Source organism: Orcinus orca, chromosome 10 (assembly GCF_937001465.1).
Source record: "Orcinus orca chromosome 10, mOrcOrc1.1, whole genome shotgun sequence".
Taxonomy (NCBI): Eukaryota; Metazoa; Chordata; class Mammalia; order Artiodactyla; family Delphinidae; genus Orcinus; species Orcinus orca.
This window is the reverse complement of record NC_064568.1, coordinates 5494063-5512126: the sequence shown is the minus strand read 5'-3', so window position 1 is coordinate 5512126 and position 18064 is coordinate 5494063. Positions and strand designations below refer to the sequence as shown.

The window sequence follows — 18064 nt, the reverse complement described above, 5'->3', positions numbered from 1 at the left end:
GACGGTGGCAGGAGGTCGGAGGGTGAGGGAAGAGCGAAGTTCCCCGGTTTGCCTCCAATATTCGTGGTCCCCTGCGGCCTCTGGGCAGGGGTGAGACCGCTTTAGCAGCTCCCGCAGTGGCAGGGGCATTGGGCCGATTATCCAATGCTGCAAAACAAGCCTCCCCCAAACTTAGCAACTTCTAACAATAATCATTTTGTGATTCCCCCTCAGAGTTCTGGGAGTTTGGCTGGTGGTCCTGGCTTGGGGTCTCATGCTTGGCCGCGGTCACTCACTCACTTGCCTGGCGGCTGGTGCTGTCGGCCAGAGCAGTTACACGTCCTCTCTGTGTGGCCTGGGCTTCCTTACAACATGGCGGCTGGGCTCTAAGAGCGAGTGTCCTGAGAGCCAAGGGGAAGGTGTGCCACATTTTAGGATCTCATCTTGTAAGTCAGGTTATCTCATCTGCTGCATTCTACCTGTTAGAAACAAGTCACTGAGGCCAGCCCATATTCAGGGAAGGAGAATTAAGAGTCCACCTACTGATGGGAAGACGGTCAAAGAATTTGCAAACATATTTTGAAACCACCACAGGCAGCATCTCTGGATCACAGCAAGCAGGTCAGCTTGGAGATTGCAGCCCCAGGATGTTAGCTGCTTCCTGATCCTTGGGAGTCATCCCTCCCTCCTTCTCCCTTTTGTAACTAATTCCCTTGATAAAATCCCCTCTGTTTGATATACCCAGGACTGTTTCTCTTTTCCTGACAGATATATGCAGGCTATCCCTAGCTATCCAAACTTACCATCTGAATTGAATAGTAGAGTGACTTGTAGAAACATGAACTATTACCATGTGCCAAGAACCATGCTAGGTGCTGAACATATGTTTCCTCATTTAATTCTAATACCAGCCCTGCCAGAGAGGTATGAGTGTACCTACCTCACAGCACAGAAACTGAAGCTCAGAAAGGTTAAATAACTTGCCCAAGAACACGGCTGGAAGGAAGTCTGACTCTCAAGTACGTTTATTTTTTGGGTCTCCTGGAGTTCGAGAAGAGCTACTTCCTGCCATAGAATTCCTTTTTCCTCAGAGGAAGTCTCAGCCCTCATCCTTATATACCTGTTTGATGACTCCCAACTTAGATATCTATACTTCAAAATGCATTGAGGAAAAGGAAGATAAGAATACATCTAGGAAAAGTGGAACACAAGAGACTCAAGCATTCATCAATTATGAAGCTACGGGGTGTGTAGGAAAAGGCACCAGACCAGGGAGTTTGCAGGCCTGCGTCAAGCCTCAGCCACGATGCTCATGTGCATTCTGACCCTCGGCTGTCATTTTCTCTCTTGCGGCCTCAGGTATCCCCACACTGGAAAATTACACTGATATTCTGTGCTCTTCTGAGTATTTACTGTCTAAACTAGTTGGGGACATAAAAGGCTATATTAGATACAGGGGGGACAAGTTAAAGTTAAAATAAAGCCAGCTTATAGGGCTTCTGAAAAAAATTTTATTTTATTATTTTTTAATACAGCAGGTTCTTATTAGTTATCTATTTTATACATATTACTGTATATGTGTCAATCCCAAACTCCAAATTCATCCCACTCCCCCCAGGCCCGCACCCCTGCTTTCCCCCCTTAGTGTCCATACGTTTGTTCTCTACATCTGTACCTCTGTTACTGCCTTGCAAACCAGTTCATCTGTACCATTTTTCTAGATTCCACATGTATGCATTAATATACGATATTTGTTTTTCTCTTTCTAACTTACTTCACTCTGTATGACAGTCTCTAGGTCCAGCCACGTCTCTACAAATGACACAATTTCATTCCTTTTTATGGCTGGTATTTTTCCACTGTATATATGTACCACATCTTCTTTATCCATTCGTATGTTGATGGGTATTTAGGTTGCTTCCATGACCTGGCTATTGTAAATAGTGCTGCAATGAACATTGGGGTGCATGTGTCTTTTTGACTTATGGTTTGCTCTGGGTATATGGCCAGTAGTGGGATTGCTGGGTCATATAGTAATTTTATTTTTAGTTTTTTAAGGAACCTCCATACTGTTCTCCATAGTGGCTGTATCAATTTACATTCCCACCAACAGCGCAAGAGGGTTCCCTTTTCTCCACACCCTCTCCAGCATTTGCTGTTTGTACATTTTCTGATGATGCCCATTCTAACTGGTGTGAGGTGATACCTCGTAGTTTTGATTTGCATTTCTCTAATAATTAGTGATGTTGAGCAGTTTTCATGTGCCTCTTGGCCATCTGTATGTCTTCTTTGGAGAAATGTCTATTTAGATCTTCTGACCATTTTTGGATTGGGTTGTTTTTTTAATATTGAGCTGCATGAGCTGTTTATATATTTTGGAGATTAATCCTTTGTCTGTTGATTTGTTTGCAAATATCTTCTCCCATTCTGAGGGTTGTCTTTTTGTCTTGTTTATAGTTTCCTTTGCTGTGCAGAAGCTTTTAAGTTTCATTAGTTCCCATTTGTTTATTTTTGACTTTATTTCCATTACTCTAGGAGGTGGGTCAAAAAAGATCTTGCTGTGATTTATGTCAAACTGTTCTTCCTATGTTTTCCTCTAAGAGTTTTATACTGTCCGGTCTTACATTTAGGTCTTCAATCCATTTTGAGTTTATTTTTGTGTATGCTGTTAGGGAGTGTTCTAATTTCATTCTTTTACATGTAGTTGTCCAGTTTTCCCAGCACCACTTATTGAACACACTGTCTTTTCTCCATTGTATATCCTTGCTTCCTTTGTCATATATTAGTTGACCATAGGTGTGGGGGTTCATCTCTGGCCTTTCTGTCCTGTTCCATTGATCTATATTTCTGTTTTTGTGCCAGTACCATATTGTCTTGATTACTGTAGCTTTGTAGTATAGTCTGAAGTCAGGGAGTCTGATTCCTCCAGCTTCATTTTTTTCCCTCAAGACTGCTATGGCTATTTGGGGTCTTTTGTGTCTCCATACAAATTTTAAGATTTTTTGTTCTACTTCTGTAAAAAAACGCCATTGGTAATTTGATAGGGATTGCATTGAATCTGTAGATTGCTTTGGGGAGTACAGTCATTTTCAAAATATTGATTCTTCCAATCCAAGAACATGGTATATCTCTCCATCTGTTTGTGCCATCTTTGATTTCTTTCATAAGTGTCTTACAGTTTTCTGAGTACAGTACCTCCTTAGGTAGGTTTATTCCTGGATATTTTATTCTTTTTGTTGCAATGGTGAATGGGATTGTTTCCTTAATTTCTCTTTCTGATCTTTCATTGTTAGTGTATAGGAATGCAAGAGATTTATTTTATTTCTTTTATTTATTTATTTTTCTTTTATTTTCTTTTTTTTTTTTTTTTGCGGTACACGGGCCTCTCACCGCTGTGGCCTCTCCTGTTGCGGAGCACAGGCTCCGGACGCGCAGGCTCAGCGGCCATGGCTCACGGGCCTAGCTGCTCTGCGGCATGTGAGATCTTCCCGGACTGGGGCACGAACCCATGTCCCCTGCATCGGCAGGCGGACTCCCAACCACTGCGCCACCAGGGAAGCCCTATTTCTTTTTTTTAAATAAATTTATTTATTTAGTTTTGGCTGTGTTGGATCTTCGTTGCTGTGTGCAGGCTTTCTCTAGTTGTGGCGAGTGGGGCTACTCTTTGTTGTGGTGCGTGTGCTTCTCATTGCGGTGGCTTAGCTTGTTGCGGAGCACAGGCTCTAGGTGTGCAGGCTTCAGTAGCTGTGGCACGCGGGCTCTAGAACGCAGGCTCAGTAGTTGTGGCACTCAGGCTCTAGAATGCAGGCTCAGTAGTTGTGGCACACGGGCTTAGTTGCTCCGTGGCATGTGGGATCTTCCCGGACCAGGGATCGAACCCATGTCCCCTGCATTGGCAGGCGGATTCTTAACCACTGCGCCACTTCCAGGGAAGTCCCTAGGAATGCAAGAGATTTCTGTGCATTAATTTTGTATCCTGCAACTTTACCAAATTCACTGATTAGCTCTAGTAGTTTTCTGGTGGTATCTTTAGGATTCTCTATGTATAGTCTCATGTCATCTGCAAACAGTGACAGTTTTACTTCTTCTTTTCCCATTTGTATTCCTTTTATTTCTTTTTAAACTCTGATTGCCGCTGGCTAGGACTTCCAAAACTATGTAGAATAAGAGTGGTGAGAGTGGACATCCTTGTCTTGTTCCTGATCTTAGAGCAAATGCTTTCAGTTTTTCACCATTCAGAATGATGTTTGCTGTGGGTTTGTCATATATGGCCTTTATTATGTTGAGGTAGGTTCCCTCTGTGCCCACTTTCCGGAGAGTTTTTATCATAAATGGGTGTTAAATTTTCTCAAAAGCTTTTTCTGCATCTATTGAGATGATCATATGGTTTTTATTCTTCAAATTGTTAGTATGGCGTATCCGTTGACTGATCTGCGTATATTGAAGAATCCTTGCATCCCTGGGATAAATCCCACTTGATCATGGTGTATGATCCTTTTAATGTGTTGTTGGATTCTGTTAGCTAGTATTTTGTTGAGGATTTTTGCATCTGTATTCATCAGTGATATCGGTCTGTAATTTTTTTTGTAGTACCTTTGTCTGATTTTGGTATCAGGGTGATGGTGGCCTTGTAGAAGGAGTTTGGGAGTGTTCCTTCCTCTGCAATTTTTTGGAAGAGTTTGAGAAGGATTGGTGTTAGCTCTTCTGTAAATGTTTGATAGAATTCACCTGTGAAGCCATCTGGTCCTGGACTTTTTTTTCTTGGAAGATTTTTAATCACAGTTTCAATTTCATTACTTGTGACTGGTCTGTTCAGATTTTCTGTTTCTTCCTGGTTCAGTCTTGGAAGGTTATACCTTTCTAATAATTTGTCCATTTCTTTCAGGTTGCCCATTTTATTTGCATAGAGTTGTTTGTAGTAGTCTCTTAGGAGGCTTTCTATTTCTCTGGTGTCCATTGTAACTTCTCCTTTTTCATTTCTAATTTTATTGATTTGAGTCCTCTCTCTCTTTTCACTTGATGAGTCTGGCTAAAGGTTTATCAGTTTTGTATATCTTCTCAAAGAACCAGCTTTTAGTTTTATTGATCTTTGCTATTGTTTTGTTTCTATTTCATTTATTTCTGCTCTGATCTTTATGATTTCTTTCTTCTACTAACTTTGGGTTTTGTTTGTTCTTCTTTCTCTAGTTCCTTTAGGTGTAAGGTTAGATTGTTTATTTGAGATTTTTCTTTTTCTTGAGGTAGCACTGTAATGCTATAAACTTCCCTCTTAGAACTGCTTTTGCTGCATCCCACAGGTTTTGGATCATCATGTTTTCGTTGTCATTTGTCTTGAGGTATTTTTTGATTTCCTCTTTGATTTCTTCAGTGATCTCTTGGTTATTCAGTAGTATATTGTTTAGCCTCCATGTATTTGTGTTATTACATTTTTTCCCCTGTAATTTATTTCTTATCTCATAGCATTGTGGTCAGAAAAGATTCTTGATATGAATTCAATTTTCTTAAATTTACCGAGGCTTGATTTGTGACCCAAGATGTGATCTATCCTGGAGAGTGTTCCGTGTGCACTTGAGAAGGAAGTGTAATCTGCTGTTTTTGGATGGAATGTCCTATAAATATCAATTAAATCTCTCTGGTCTATTGTGTCATTTAAAGCTTGGGTTTCCTTATTTATTTTCTGTCTGGATCATCTGTCCATTGGTGTAAGTGAGGTGTTAAAGTCCCCCACTATTATTGTGTTACTGTCGATTTCTTCTTTTATAGCTGTTGGCATTTGCCTTATGTATTGAGGTTTTCCTATGTTGCGTGCATATATATTTATAATTGTTATATCTTCTTCTTGGATTGATCCCTTGATCATTATGTAGTGTTCTTCCTTGTCTCTTGTAACATTCTTTATTTTAACATCTATTTTATCTGACAGGAGTATTGCTACTCCAGCTTTCTTTTGATTTCCATTGCATGGAATATCTTTTTCCATCCACTCACTTTCAGTCTGTATGTATCCCTAGGTCTGAAATGGGTCTCTTGTAGACAGCATATATATGGGTATTGTTTTTGTATCCATTCAGTGAGCCTGTGTCTTTTAGTTGGAGGATTTAATCCATTCACGTTTAAGGTAATTATTGATATGTATGTTCTTATTACCATTTTCTAATTGTTTTGAGTTTGTTTGTGTAGGTCCTTTTTTTCTCTTCTGTTTCCCACTTAGAGAGGTTCCTTTAGCATTTGTTGTACAGCTGGTTTGGTGGTGCTGAATTCTCTTAGCTTTTGCTTATCTGTAAAGCTTTTGACTTCTCCATCAAATCTGAATGATATCCTTGCCAGGTACAGTAATCTTGGTTCTAAGTTCTTCCCTTTCATCACTTTAAATATATCATGCCACTCCCTTCTGGCTTGTAGAGTTTCTGCTGAGAAATCAGCTGTTAACCTTATGGGAGTTCCCATGTATGTTATCTGTCATTTTTCCCTTGTTGCTTTTAATAATTTTTCTTTGTCAATTTGATTACTATGTGTCTTGGCGTGTTTCTCCTTGGGTTTATCCTGCCAGGGACTCTCTGCATTTCCTGGACTTGGGTGGCTATTTCCTTTCCCATGTTAGGGAAGTTTTTGATTATAATCTCTTCAAATATTTTCTCAGGTCCTTTCTCTCTCTCTTCTCCTTCTGGGACCCCAATAATGCGAATGTTGGTGCGTTAAATGCTGTCCCCGAGGTCTCTTAGGTTGTCTTCATTTCTTTTCATTCTTTTTTCTTTATTCTGTTCCGTGGCAGTGAATTCCACCATTCTGTCTTCCAAGTCACTTATCTGTTCTTCTGCCTCAGTTATTCTGCTATTGATCCCTTCTAGTGTATTTTTCATTTCAGTTATTGTATTGTTTATCTCTGTTTGTTTGTTCTTTAATTCTTCTAGGTGTTTGTTCTGTAATTCTTCCAGGTCTTTGTTAAACATTTCTTGCATCTTCTCAATCTTTGCCTCCATTCTTTTTCCAAGGTCCTGGATCATCTTCACTATCATTATTCTGAATTCTTTTTCTGGAAGGTTTCCTAGCTCCACTTCATTTAGTTGTTTCTCTGGGGTTTTATCTTGTTCCTTCATCTGGTACATAGTCCTCCGCCTTTTCATTTCGTCTGTCTTTCTGTGAATGTGGTTTTTGTTCCACAGGCTGCAGGATTCTGGGTCTTCTTGCTTTTGTGATCTGCCCTCTGGTGGATGAGGCTATCTAAGAGGCTTGTGCAAGCTTCCTGATGGGAGGGACTGGTGGTGGCCAGAGTTCAGTAAAACTTTAATCCACTTGTCTGCTGATGGGTGGGGCTGCATTCCCTCCCTGTTGGTTGTTTGGCCTGAGGTGACTCAGCACTGGAGGCTACAGGCTCTTTGGTGGGGTTAATGGCAGACTCAGGTCCGGCAGGGCTCACGCCAATGAGTACTTCCCAGAGCTTCTGCTGCCAGTGTCCTTGTCCCCATGGTGAGCCACAGCCACCCCCGGCCTCTGCAGGAGACCCTCCAACAGTAGCTGGTAGGTTGGTTCAGACTCCTATGGTGTCACTGCTCCTTCCCCTGGGTCCCGATGCACACACTACTTTGTGTGTGCCCTCCAAGAGTGGAGTCTCTGTTTCCCCCAGTCCTGCTGAAATCCTGCAATCAAATCCCGCTAGCCGTCGCAGTCTGATTCTCTGGGAATTCCTCCTCCTGTCGCCAGATCCCCAGGTTGGGGAGTCTGACGTGGGGCTCAGAACCTTCACTCCAGTGGGTGGACTTCTGTGGTATAAGTGTTCTCCAGTCTGTGAGTCACCCACCCAGCGGTTATGGGATTTGATTTTATTGTGATTGCACCCCTCCTACCGTCTCACTGCGGTTCTCCTTTGTCTTTGCGTGTGGGGTATCTTTTTTGGTGAGTTCCAGTGTCTTCCTATAGATGACTGTTCAGCAGTTAGTTGTGATTCCAGTGCTCTCGCAAGAGGGAGTGAGCACACGTTCTTCTACTCCACCATCTTGAACCAACTTTGTAGCTTATAGGTCTTGAATAATCTTGTTATGGATTGAATGTTTGTGTTCCCTCAGAATTCTCTCACCACCCCCACCCCCAATGTGATGATGTTCAGAGGTGGGGCCTTTGGCAGGTAACATGGTCATGAGGGTGGAACCCTCATGAATGGGATTAGTATCCTTATAAGAAGAAACATGAGACCTTGCTTTGGGTCTGCTGGCTCCACTGTGAGAGAAGACACTGGGAAAACAGGCCTCTGCAACTAGGAAGAAGCTCTCACCAGAAACCGACCATATCAGCAACCCTGGTCTCAGACTTCCAGGCCCCAGAACTGTGAAAAATCAATTTCTGCTGTTTATAAGCCAACCAATGTGTGGTATCTGTCATGGCAGCCCAAACTGACCAAGGCTGATGAGAAATACTTATTTTATCCCATAAGCAGTGGGGAATCATTTTAGCTTCTTGAGGAAGAACCTGACCCAATAAAACAAAAATACTTGCAGAAGAAAACAGTCACAAAAACAATAATAGAAAGTAATGACAGAAGTGACATTTACTGAATGCTACCAGGCAGTGTCCTAGTACATAGGACCCTTGGCTTGCAGGACCTTCACTACAGCCCAAGGAGGTCTGTACTGTTATTCCCTTTTCAGAGATGGTAAAACTCTTCAGAGACACTAAATAACTTGCCCAAAGTCACAAAGCTAGTCAGCAGTGGAGCGAAGATTCAACCCAGTTTGGTCATATCTTAAGCCTGAGCTCTTTTGGGTTGGAATGAGCTGAACCCAAAGGTAGAAAAAATTAGTAGAAAACTATTGTTCAAATTTTCAAAAGAACCTAAGGGTCTGCACTAGAGCACTGGGCAATGGAAACAGGGTGAGGTAGAGACAATCTGAGAAAAGAAAGACAAAACCTGAGCTTGGACTGAAGAGACGATGTGCCAGGCGAGGGAACAGACGCTGCCTCCCCCCCATCCCCCCATTTCCATCCATCTGTCAGCTCATCCTGCAGCCCATGAGCTGGAGGGGAGGCAGGCTCAGGTCCAAGCTCCTTGGCCTGGTTCCCCCTGGCCATTCCTGGTGCAGTGATGGGCAAGTTACCCATTAGGGCCCAGGAATCCAGACAGAGGCTTGCTGGGAACTGCTGCAGTTCTGTTGCTTTTCTAAGAGGGCTTCTGAAAGGAACTCCCCCTGTCTCCCCAGATGCAGATGGGGGTGCACACAGCTCTTGAGGCTGTTGTCAGGGGTCTCAGAGTTAAGAGGAGAGCTGGCCTTAGTGTGATGTCAATGTGGCAAAGGATGGAGAAAGGACAGAAATTGGTCTGTTAACCCCCTAAATCAATCCAACTCTGAAGCCCACCAACCTCTGACTTTCCAGTTCTTTGAGCTGATGAGTCCTTTGTCGTTTCCTGCTCCCCAAACGCTCCTGTTACATGGGAAAGCTCTGCACCCGTCTGTTGCAGGTTCCTCACTTGAGTCACTGCCACACACCCTCATGGAGAACAAGGAGAAATGTTAAACACCCAGATCCAGGAAGATGCTGCCTGGAGCTCTCACTGGAGAAAACCGAGTGAGTGGATGGAGCCGAGGCAGACAGAGCCAAAGCTCCTGCCCTAGCACGGGGCTGCCGGTCCACAGCGCGTGCACCGCCACTTAGACCTCCGACCCTTGTTGCCAAACAGACCACAGCCGAAGCTCTCAGGAAAGCAGGGCCCAGATGGTGCTGTGTGTAACGAGGACTCTTCTCATGCTGAGTCCTCAAAGGTATTGGTTCCCCCCCGGATAAAGGTCTGACGCATACATTTCCAAAATCCAGTACAGTATCATGCAAACCAAGACCTCTTCAAATTCAACCAAATAGGTCAGAGTAACAGACGCTGTTCTGTCAAAAAGGATCATTTTATTCAGCTACACATAACATAGATAAAAGCAAGCAAAATCAGGATGTTTTTCTCAGCCATCCTTTCCACATTTTACGCAGTTTTAGAGAACTATAAATCACTGATTTCTTCAGGCCTAAAAGAGAAAAGAAGAGAGAGTAAGAACACTGAGGCTTACTGAGTGGATGCTCAGTGGAGGTCCTGTGGTATTCGGATCAGACTCATCTTTGGAGTAGAACAGCGATGGGCTGACTGGCGTTCCAGGAGAGCCTGGGGGCCTGACAGGGTCCAGGAGACCCTGGGGGCCATCGTGATCAACGGGAGGGAAAAGAGTGATTTCCGCATCTGCTGAAGCAGTGATACGGATGCCAAAGGCACCCAAGCTTCTGGGGTAAGGGAGTCATTTCAGATAGGAGCATGCTGCAACCTCTGAATTTAGCAGCTCTTTGAAAAAGGAGGAGAAAGGAAGGCAAAGACAAGACGCTGTATGTAAGTGAGCGTCCTTGGCCCCCTTTCTAGCCCCCGATGCCTCCCAACCACCCCCAGCGCACTGCTGCCATGTCCCTGCGTGTGACGCCAGTTTGCCCGCGGTGAAGGGCGTTCCCACCACACCCTGCCTGGTAGACGCCGCGATCCCGTTCAGATTTTTCCCCTGGAAGCACCGGGCTCCCCAGCCGATTCAGCCACTGTTCTTCCTGGTCCCACGGTGCCTGTGCTGACGCCCAGCTCAGCACTCACCACACTGCACAGTGCTCTCCTGTCCCTCTGCCTACACCAGGAGCTCCTTGAGGACAGGGACCTTGTCCTATTCATCCCGGGTTCCCCATCTCTTAGTGCGGCACCCGGCACACAGCAGGTGCTCAGTAAACACCTGCAGTGATGGAACAGATGCACCTTGTTCAGACACCTGCTCTTCCAGCACCCCATCTACTGAGTCACAAGTGCCTGATGAAACCAGAGGAGAGGCTCTCGGGGGAGTTTACGGGAAAGAAGTCCGACGGCATGGACTAAGCGGGGTGCTGCTGTCTGTCGGGACTCACAGGATCCCATTTGCAGACGGTGTTACGGGCTTGACCTTCTTTGTGCTGAGGATGAGATCATTCAGTCTGTGTTTCAGGGTGTGGCCCAAAGATCCAAACAGTCTTTTTCACCCTGGGATCCAGACCGTGGTCTGCGCTGCAGGTGTGACATGCAGTGTGGGCACCGCTCACAAGGTATAACAGGACTAGTTCCGGAGGCTCTGAGCACTGGCGTGTAAGCGCTCTCAAAAATACCTGATCATGTTACCTGTAGGTCGCCTCATGCACTGAGGACCTTTTACGACGCCACTGCAGGCAGCGGCAGGTAAAAAGGCAGGGCACCGATAAAGTCATTAGTGAATGCTTCTAGAAGCTGTGGCCTCGCTTGTCCACTAACTGACTCCTGCAAACCGAGACTCGTCAAGAAACTCAGAGCTCCTTTTCCTGCCTCCACCCGTTTTAATTTTCTCCCTGGAGCAACCACTCTGGTAAACCTCACCCACTCGAGCACTGGGACTGGAATCTTATTACGTAAGGTGCTTTTTAAAATTCCAGGCAGAACCGATCAAGACACCAAGGTAGCTGCACACAGTAAGGGTCAACGCGGCAACTCCAGGGCACTGAGTCACAGCGAGAGGAAGAGGCATCGACCATAATGAGTCCCAGCTCAGCTTCACAAACCTTCCTCACAGACTCTGGGGAGCTTAACATTTACGGTAAATACACCACAGTCCACGAGCGGCATTGTGGAGCCATTTTTTGCTGCTAGTGGATAGAAACCTCCCTTAATTAAGAAGTCTCTCCCTTCGGCAGCTCTGCCAGAGACATGTTCTCAGGACGGCTGCAGCAGGGGACGGATCTGGCAAGGGCACTGGAATGGGAGTCAGGAGAGCGGAATGTTAGTCCCCGCTGGGGACAAGGAGACTCCCCGTCTCTGGGCATCGACATCCTCATCTGCAAACTGACAGGTTGGACTAGGTTACGGGTTCTCCAACGAGGGGCCAACAGACAGGCCTCAGTCTGAGAACTCCCTGAAGCTGCAGGGAGGTTTGCTGAGTGTGCGCACGTGTGCATGTCTGTGCAGAGGGCCCAGAGTTTTAGTCAGAGTCTCACTGGGAGCCAGGATTTTCAAAAGGTTAAGAACCAAGAGATTAGAAGGAAGGATCCTGTCTTAATACTCTAGTTGCAACAAAGGTGGAGGACAAAACTTCATGAACTTGGAGTAGGCAATATTTCCTAAACAGGACACAAAAAGCTGCTAACCTTACAGGACAAAACTGATAAACTGGACTAAGTAAGATTAAGCACTTTTCATCAAAAGACACCATTAAGACAGCGAGACGACAAGCCCTAGAGTGGGGGACTTTTGCATTCCACTTGTCCAACGAAGGACCTGTATCCACACTATACAGAGATTTCAGTGTAAAAAAAAAAAAAAAAAGGCAGACAATTCAAAAGAAAAATGAGCAAAAGTAGAATAGGTACTTCACAAAAGAGGATCTCCGACCATGTAAGCATGTGAACAAACGCTCAACTTTATCGGTCATCAGGAAAGTGCAAGTTAAAACTCCAATATGATACGTCTACTCACCTACCAGAGGGCCTAGAAAGAAAAAGACCTACTATCAAGCACTGGTCACGGAGGTACTGCAGCAGGAACTCTGCTGCTTGGAGTGTAACCTAGACACTTGGTAGGTAGCATCTACCACAACTGGACATTCACACACTTTATGATACAGTAATTCCACCCGCAACTAAAAACCTAACAGAAATGCATACCTACGCTCGCTCGAAGACAGGTACCAAAACATGCATAGCAGGACTCTTTGAAATAGCCCCAAACTGGAAACAACCTGGGAGATCATCAACAGTAGAAGGGATGAACTGTGCTCTAGTCAGATGATGGATGAGCTGCAATGAGAATAAACGGACTACTCCCAACACCACGAGGAATCTCACTGCTGTTACAAGGAGTGAAAGACATGAGAGAGTACGTATTTATATGAAGTTCAAAAATGGGCAAAACAGAAGCATGGCATTAGAGGTCAGGACAGTAGGTACTCTGGGAGGAGCAGTGACTGGACAGTGACTGGGGCACAGTGGGGTTCTGGGGGAACTGGCCCTATTCTAGTTCTTCATCTGAGTACTGGGTTCACGAGTCTGTTCACTTTGTGAAAATTCACCAAATTTATGATTTGTGTACTTTTCTGTGTATATGGAGACTTTCCCTACTACCAGAAAATTCAGAGTCTTCCATTTATTCAGTCACTGAAATACACTGAACAGGCATTTCTTGGGCACCAACACATACGGGACACGGAGCTAGTTGTTCGGGACACCGGTATGAACAACAGCCCTGGTCTCTGTCCTCACAGAGTTTATAATCCACAGACTTCTACTTGGCCGACACTGAGCTTTTGTGTGGTTTCTGCTTCCTTTCTAAAGACGGTGGTGACTTAGGAAGTCTGCATTTAGAATGCGTCTTGAAGGAAGACAGCCTGCTAAGAGAGAAGCTCTACTCTAAGAACCATCATTGTTGACTTTGCTCCTTCCCCAGCGGATAAAGGTGCAAACATCTCCTTAGCGACATCCTGTTTAGGCAGATCCTTATTTACCTAAAGCTGGTCGTTATGAACACTGATTAGTAACCAAAGTCAGGATTTTGTTTTGGAAGCAAACGGAAATCTACTCTAATATATGGCTCCTAAGGTTTTTCTTCTGTTGATTTCCAGTATGTTTCATGTTACCTACAGCAAAATCACTACATATGTAATACTATGAATTCCCTGCGTGACCTTAAACTGATAGGTCCAGTGACAGACAAAATGCTCCAGGAAACAATGTGAGGCAGAGATGAGACCAGGTTGTGAGAGGTCTCTACCTTCCCATAATCCTATATTTCAGATATTTAGGAGAGAAAATCAGCGAGCCCCAAACATTCTTCCAATTAATTTCCAACCACAGTTAGCTATATCTACAAAGAAAATCTTTTCTGAGGCAGTTTTATTTTTAAAACTTTCAGGTTTAAGTGATAAATACATCACCAGAAAAATCTTTATTATCATGTGTTCTTCTTATTGAAACATGTAGGTACCAAAAAATGGGGATAAAATGTTTCAGTTATAAGAGATGAGAAGGAGAAGATAATCAATGATACATTCTATCACTTTCAGGAAAGGGCTGGTAAGGACCGGCCGAGGCATGCTGGAATCTTTTTAGGAACAAGACTAAACCTGTCTTGTTTAAGTTGAATCTTTTGAAGCTACAGAGGTAAATAGGTATTTGACTCCAAAGTGAATTCTGATTGACCAGAAAGTCAGGTGGGGGAAAATAAAGCAATATTTCAAAGATTAAACTTGTCATCCTCCCCCACGTTCCCTCACCCCAGGAAAGGCACCTCCGCCTCCGCTCCCCAGGCCAGAAACCTGGGAGCTTCTCTGACTCCTCTCTGCTTCACTGCCCAAATCCCTCCCATCACCAAGACCTGGGGATGCGTCTTCCAAGTACTGCCTGCATCTCTCCTCTGCCTCTCCTGCAAAACCCTGAGTCAGGGCGGCCAGGCCTCCTCACCTGGCGGGCTGCAGCCGCAGTCGATCAGTTTCCCAAGCAACAGCGTCACCTCCCTCCAAGCTGCTCTCTATCCTCTCGCTACAGCAGTCTTTCGACAATCCTTCAGCGGCTTCCCTCTCCCCTCAGTGAAACTCTGGATTCCCCTTCAGGCTTTTACAGGCCTTCCCCTGTCTGGCTCCTGCTTGCTTCTCAGTCTAACTGCTCAGCCCCTGACCCATTTCTCCCCAAGCTCCCCGCCGCCGTCCCGCAAAGATGCAAAGAGTTCCACTCCTCTCTACTCATTCAGGTTAGACACATAAACAGCTGTGGCTGATCAGAACGTGATGTTTCCTTGGCCGGGCTGAGCCGTGATGCGGTGTGCTGCTGCCCTGCAGGGCGGCGCAGGCAAGGACCAGGAGGCTAAACAGTCTCCTGCTCTCCCGAGCTGCCTGGCTGCAGCTGCTGCCCCGAGACCCGGATAAAAACCGGCTGCTCCATTAACAGCACAGTCTAAGAAGTCAGTATTATCTTGCCAGTAACCGACTCCCAGGCTAAAGGGAAAAACAGTGTTTGGTTTTGGAAGTAGTTCTGTACTCACCTTGGAACATGGGTATATCTGATGGTAGGGGAATTTCAGGGAACTAACACAGACAGAGTGTCAGACCACATGAGGACACCTGCTGTGTCACCCAACACAGTTCATTAGAAAGGGCAACCCTTTGGGCTGACATAGAGCCTGGCTTCCATCTCTTCCAGGAAGAGACTGATACTTAGATCTAGACTCACTCAAGTTTATAAAGCACCTGCTAGGTACTGGGTACATACTGGACACTCTCACAACATGCCACGAGTTGGGTATTAGTATCCCCTCCATTTCAAGGAAGAAGGGCTGTTAACACACCAAGGTTACAGAGCGAACACGTGAACTACAACTCTGAGCCAAGGCCTTCTTATCACCATCTTAGCTTCGCTCTCTCTGAATTTAACAATATTTGAATATAAAGGTTATTCACTAGCTAAGGAGACCCTTCCTTTTTACCCCCAATACGAGTGGCTGGTTGCAGAGGGGAGGAGTGATAAGGGCTACAAAGGAGGGAAAGTGCAACCAAATAACCTGGGATTTTCTCACTCTGCAGGTGATACATCAGCTGGCTGAAAACCTGACCAGAGGCAGAACTTGGGAGATTTCAGGAAGATGCACCCAGCACAAGCCAGGCAGAACAACAGCAATTATGGCCACATCCAGAGGACTTCCGAAGAGCAGCACACAGGAGAGAGAGGTTCTGACGCTGTGAAGTTAGAGGACAGAGAAAGAGTAAACCAGCCACTCAGGGCCTACGGTTGCTAGTTTACTCCAGCTGGAGACCTAGTGACGGGGCTACTGCTAGTTGAATAGGAAAATGCAAGGAGGCATGTTCTAAAGAGACGGCAGGAAGCTTTTAGGTAATGATACCAAAGAGGAAAGACCAGGCACAGTGCTGGTGCTCTTATATGTCTTAAGATGTAATTTTCGTAACCCAGTGAGGCAGGCATAATTATCCCTATGAAATTAAAACTAAGAAAAATTAGGTAACTTACCCAAGTCACAGTAGTTAAGCTGGAGTTCGAACCCTAATCTCTGAGGCTCACAGACCCCTGCCCTTGGCCTGGGCCACCTGCATCACAGCCCTCAACCACCAGAAACCAGAGAAGCCAGGGCACAGGGTAAGCAAACCCAGCGAAATCTGAAGGAACGTGCATCACCTTCCACAATTCCTGCAACCTCAGAGCAGGCTGCAGACATTCTGTCCCTCTGGTTCCACAATCCAATGAGACATCTTTAGAGGGGAAGGGAGAAAATTAGTGAGCATTCAGAGGAGGCAGCACTGGGCACTCCACCGCCACAAGGAAATCTGGGCTGCGGGTTCCATGAGATGATACCCACTGCCCTCTGCTGGCAACCAGGAAGAACAAGAGGAAAGAGGACCAAAGATCCATTTCAGGTTGACGTGTCAAGAGATGATGACGGTGGATGGAACTTCCCTGGTGGTACAGTGGTTAAGAATCTGCCTGCCAATGCAGGGGACATGGGTTTGAGCCCTGGTCCAGGAAGATTCCACGTGCCGTGGAGCAAGGAAGCCCGTGCACCACAACTACTGAGCCCACACGCCACAACTACTGAAGCCCGCATGCCTAGAGCCCGTGCTCTGCAACAGGAGAAGCCACCGCATTGAGAAGCCCGCGCACTGCAACGAAGAGTAGCCCCTGCTCGCCACAATTAGAGAAAGCCCGTGCACAGCAACAAAGACCCAATGCAGCCAAAAAAAAAAAAAAATAGAGATGATGAGGGTGGATTTTTAAAAACCTTTTATTAGAGATGAATTCAAGCTTATAAAAGAATGGCATATTATGTTCCCATGTATGTTCACCAGCTTCAACAATGTATCAACTCATAGCCAATCTCGAGTCATCCCCACCCTTACCCACTTCCCTCCAACATGTTTTCTTTTGAAGCAATTCTCAGACATTCTGTCATTTCATCTGTAAATATGTTAGTATGTATTTCCACAAGAAAATGATTTTTTAACCCCGTAACACCACCATTATCACAACTAAAAAAAAAAAAAAATCAATAAATCTAGTAGTTGCTTATAGCACAGGAAGCCAAAAATAAAAAAACCCAAAGCATCCAGCCTCACCCAAGGATTATGGTAAGGGAGTTGCAATCATGCAAAACACAGATTAATAGCCTGAGCCACCCAAGCAAACAAAAGTACCTCATCTTCAGCCTTGCCAGGAGAACTCAGCAAGAAAACAGATTAAATAAATGTCTTAATTGGAAATGCAAAGCTATGCACCCCTGAGTGGCAGAACAATCTTCAGCTGAGTAGGTTTGGCGCACGTGCTACTAAACCTTTGTGGACGGGCTGAATCTTTCCAAAGATTCAGGAGGGCAACATTTGGCTGTGTCCCCAGGCAACCGAAGCGAGGCCTTAAGAGGTGTGATCGTGCAGCTCCCTGGCAATCTCAGGCCAGGGATCAGAATCAGGCTGAAAGACCACTCCCTTCTTCAGGTTCCCTCTGTGCCATTTATCCCTAGTAATGCAAACTTCTATTTATGTGTCCGTCTCCCCTTCTAGATGATGAAGCCTCTGAAGGCAGGATGGTACAGGGTTCACCCTGTATCCTGCGTGGCGAGCACATAAGGGATGCTCAGTAGACAGCTGCATAAAGAGACACTGAACTGGAAAAGTCCGTCATCAGACAATACCAAGTGTTGGAAAGAATGGGGAGAAACAAGAACTTTCGTTTACCCCTAGTGGGATGATAAAATGATAAACCACTTTGGCAACTTGGCAATATCCAAAGATATATTCCAATGTTTAAGCCCATAACACAAGAACAGGATGTTTTAAATTTAAAAAAGAAGGAATATTCAGAGAACAAAAAAAGAGAAGAGCTCCTAGAAATTAAAATAACAAAAATAAAACAACTCAATGGAAACTCAAGTGGAGAAAGCAAAGCAAAAGGACAAAGAGATCGGGCTTCCCTGGTGGCGCAGTGCTTGAGAGTCTGCCTGCCGATGCAGGGGACATGGGTTTGTGCTCCAGTCCGGGAAGATCCCACATGCCGCGGAGCGGCTGGGCCCGTGAGCCATGGCCGCTGAGCC

General features: G+C 45.2%; 1 protein-coding gene and 2 long non-coding RNA genes across 12 annotated transcripts in view; 2 read left to right on the top strand and 1 right to left on the bottom strand.

Moving 5' to 3' along the window:
* The window catches only part of LOC117203218 (uncharacterized), a 360640-nt gene that overhangs the window by 11029 nt on the left and 331547 nt on the right, over positions 1-18064 (top strand). The window lies entirely within an intron of this gene.
* The window catches only part of VGLL4 (vestigial like family member 4), a 270472-nt gene that overhangs the window by 205499 nt on the left and 46909 nt on the right, over positions 1-18064 (bottom strand). For 2 of the 10 annotated variants that reach the window (XM_033437383.2, XM_004274843.3), the window contains one exon: positions 9848-9983. The exons of the other annotated variants lie outside the window; for them this stretch is intronic. In XM_033437383.2, coding sequence (XP_033293274.1) covers positions 9907-9983 — 77 coding nt within the window. In that variant the 3' untranslated portion in view covers positions 9848-9906. Of the gene's footprint in view, positions 1-9847; positions 9984-18064 lie in introns of those variants that run through there. 10 annotated transcript variants of the gene reach the window in all.
* On the top strand, positions 309-17031 carry LOC125965537 (uncharacterized). Its single transcript, XR_007479544.1, has 2 exons — positions 309-998; positions 15552-17031. It is a non-coding gene; the product is annotated as an uncharacterized LOC125965537 (long non-coding RNA).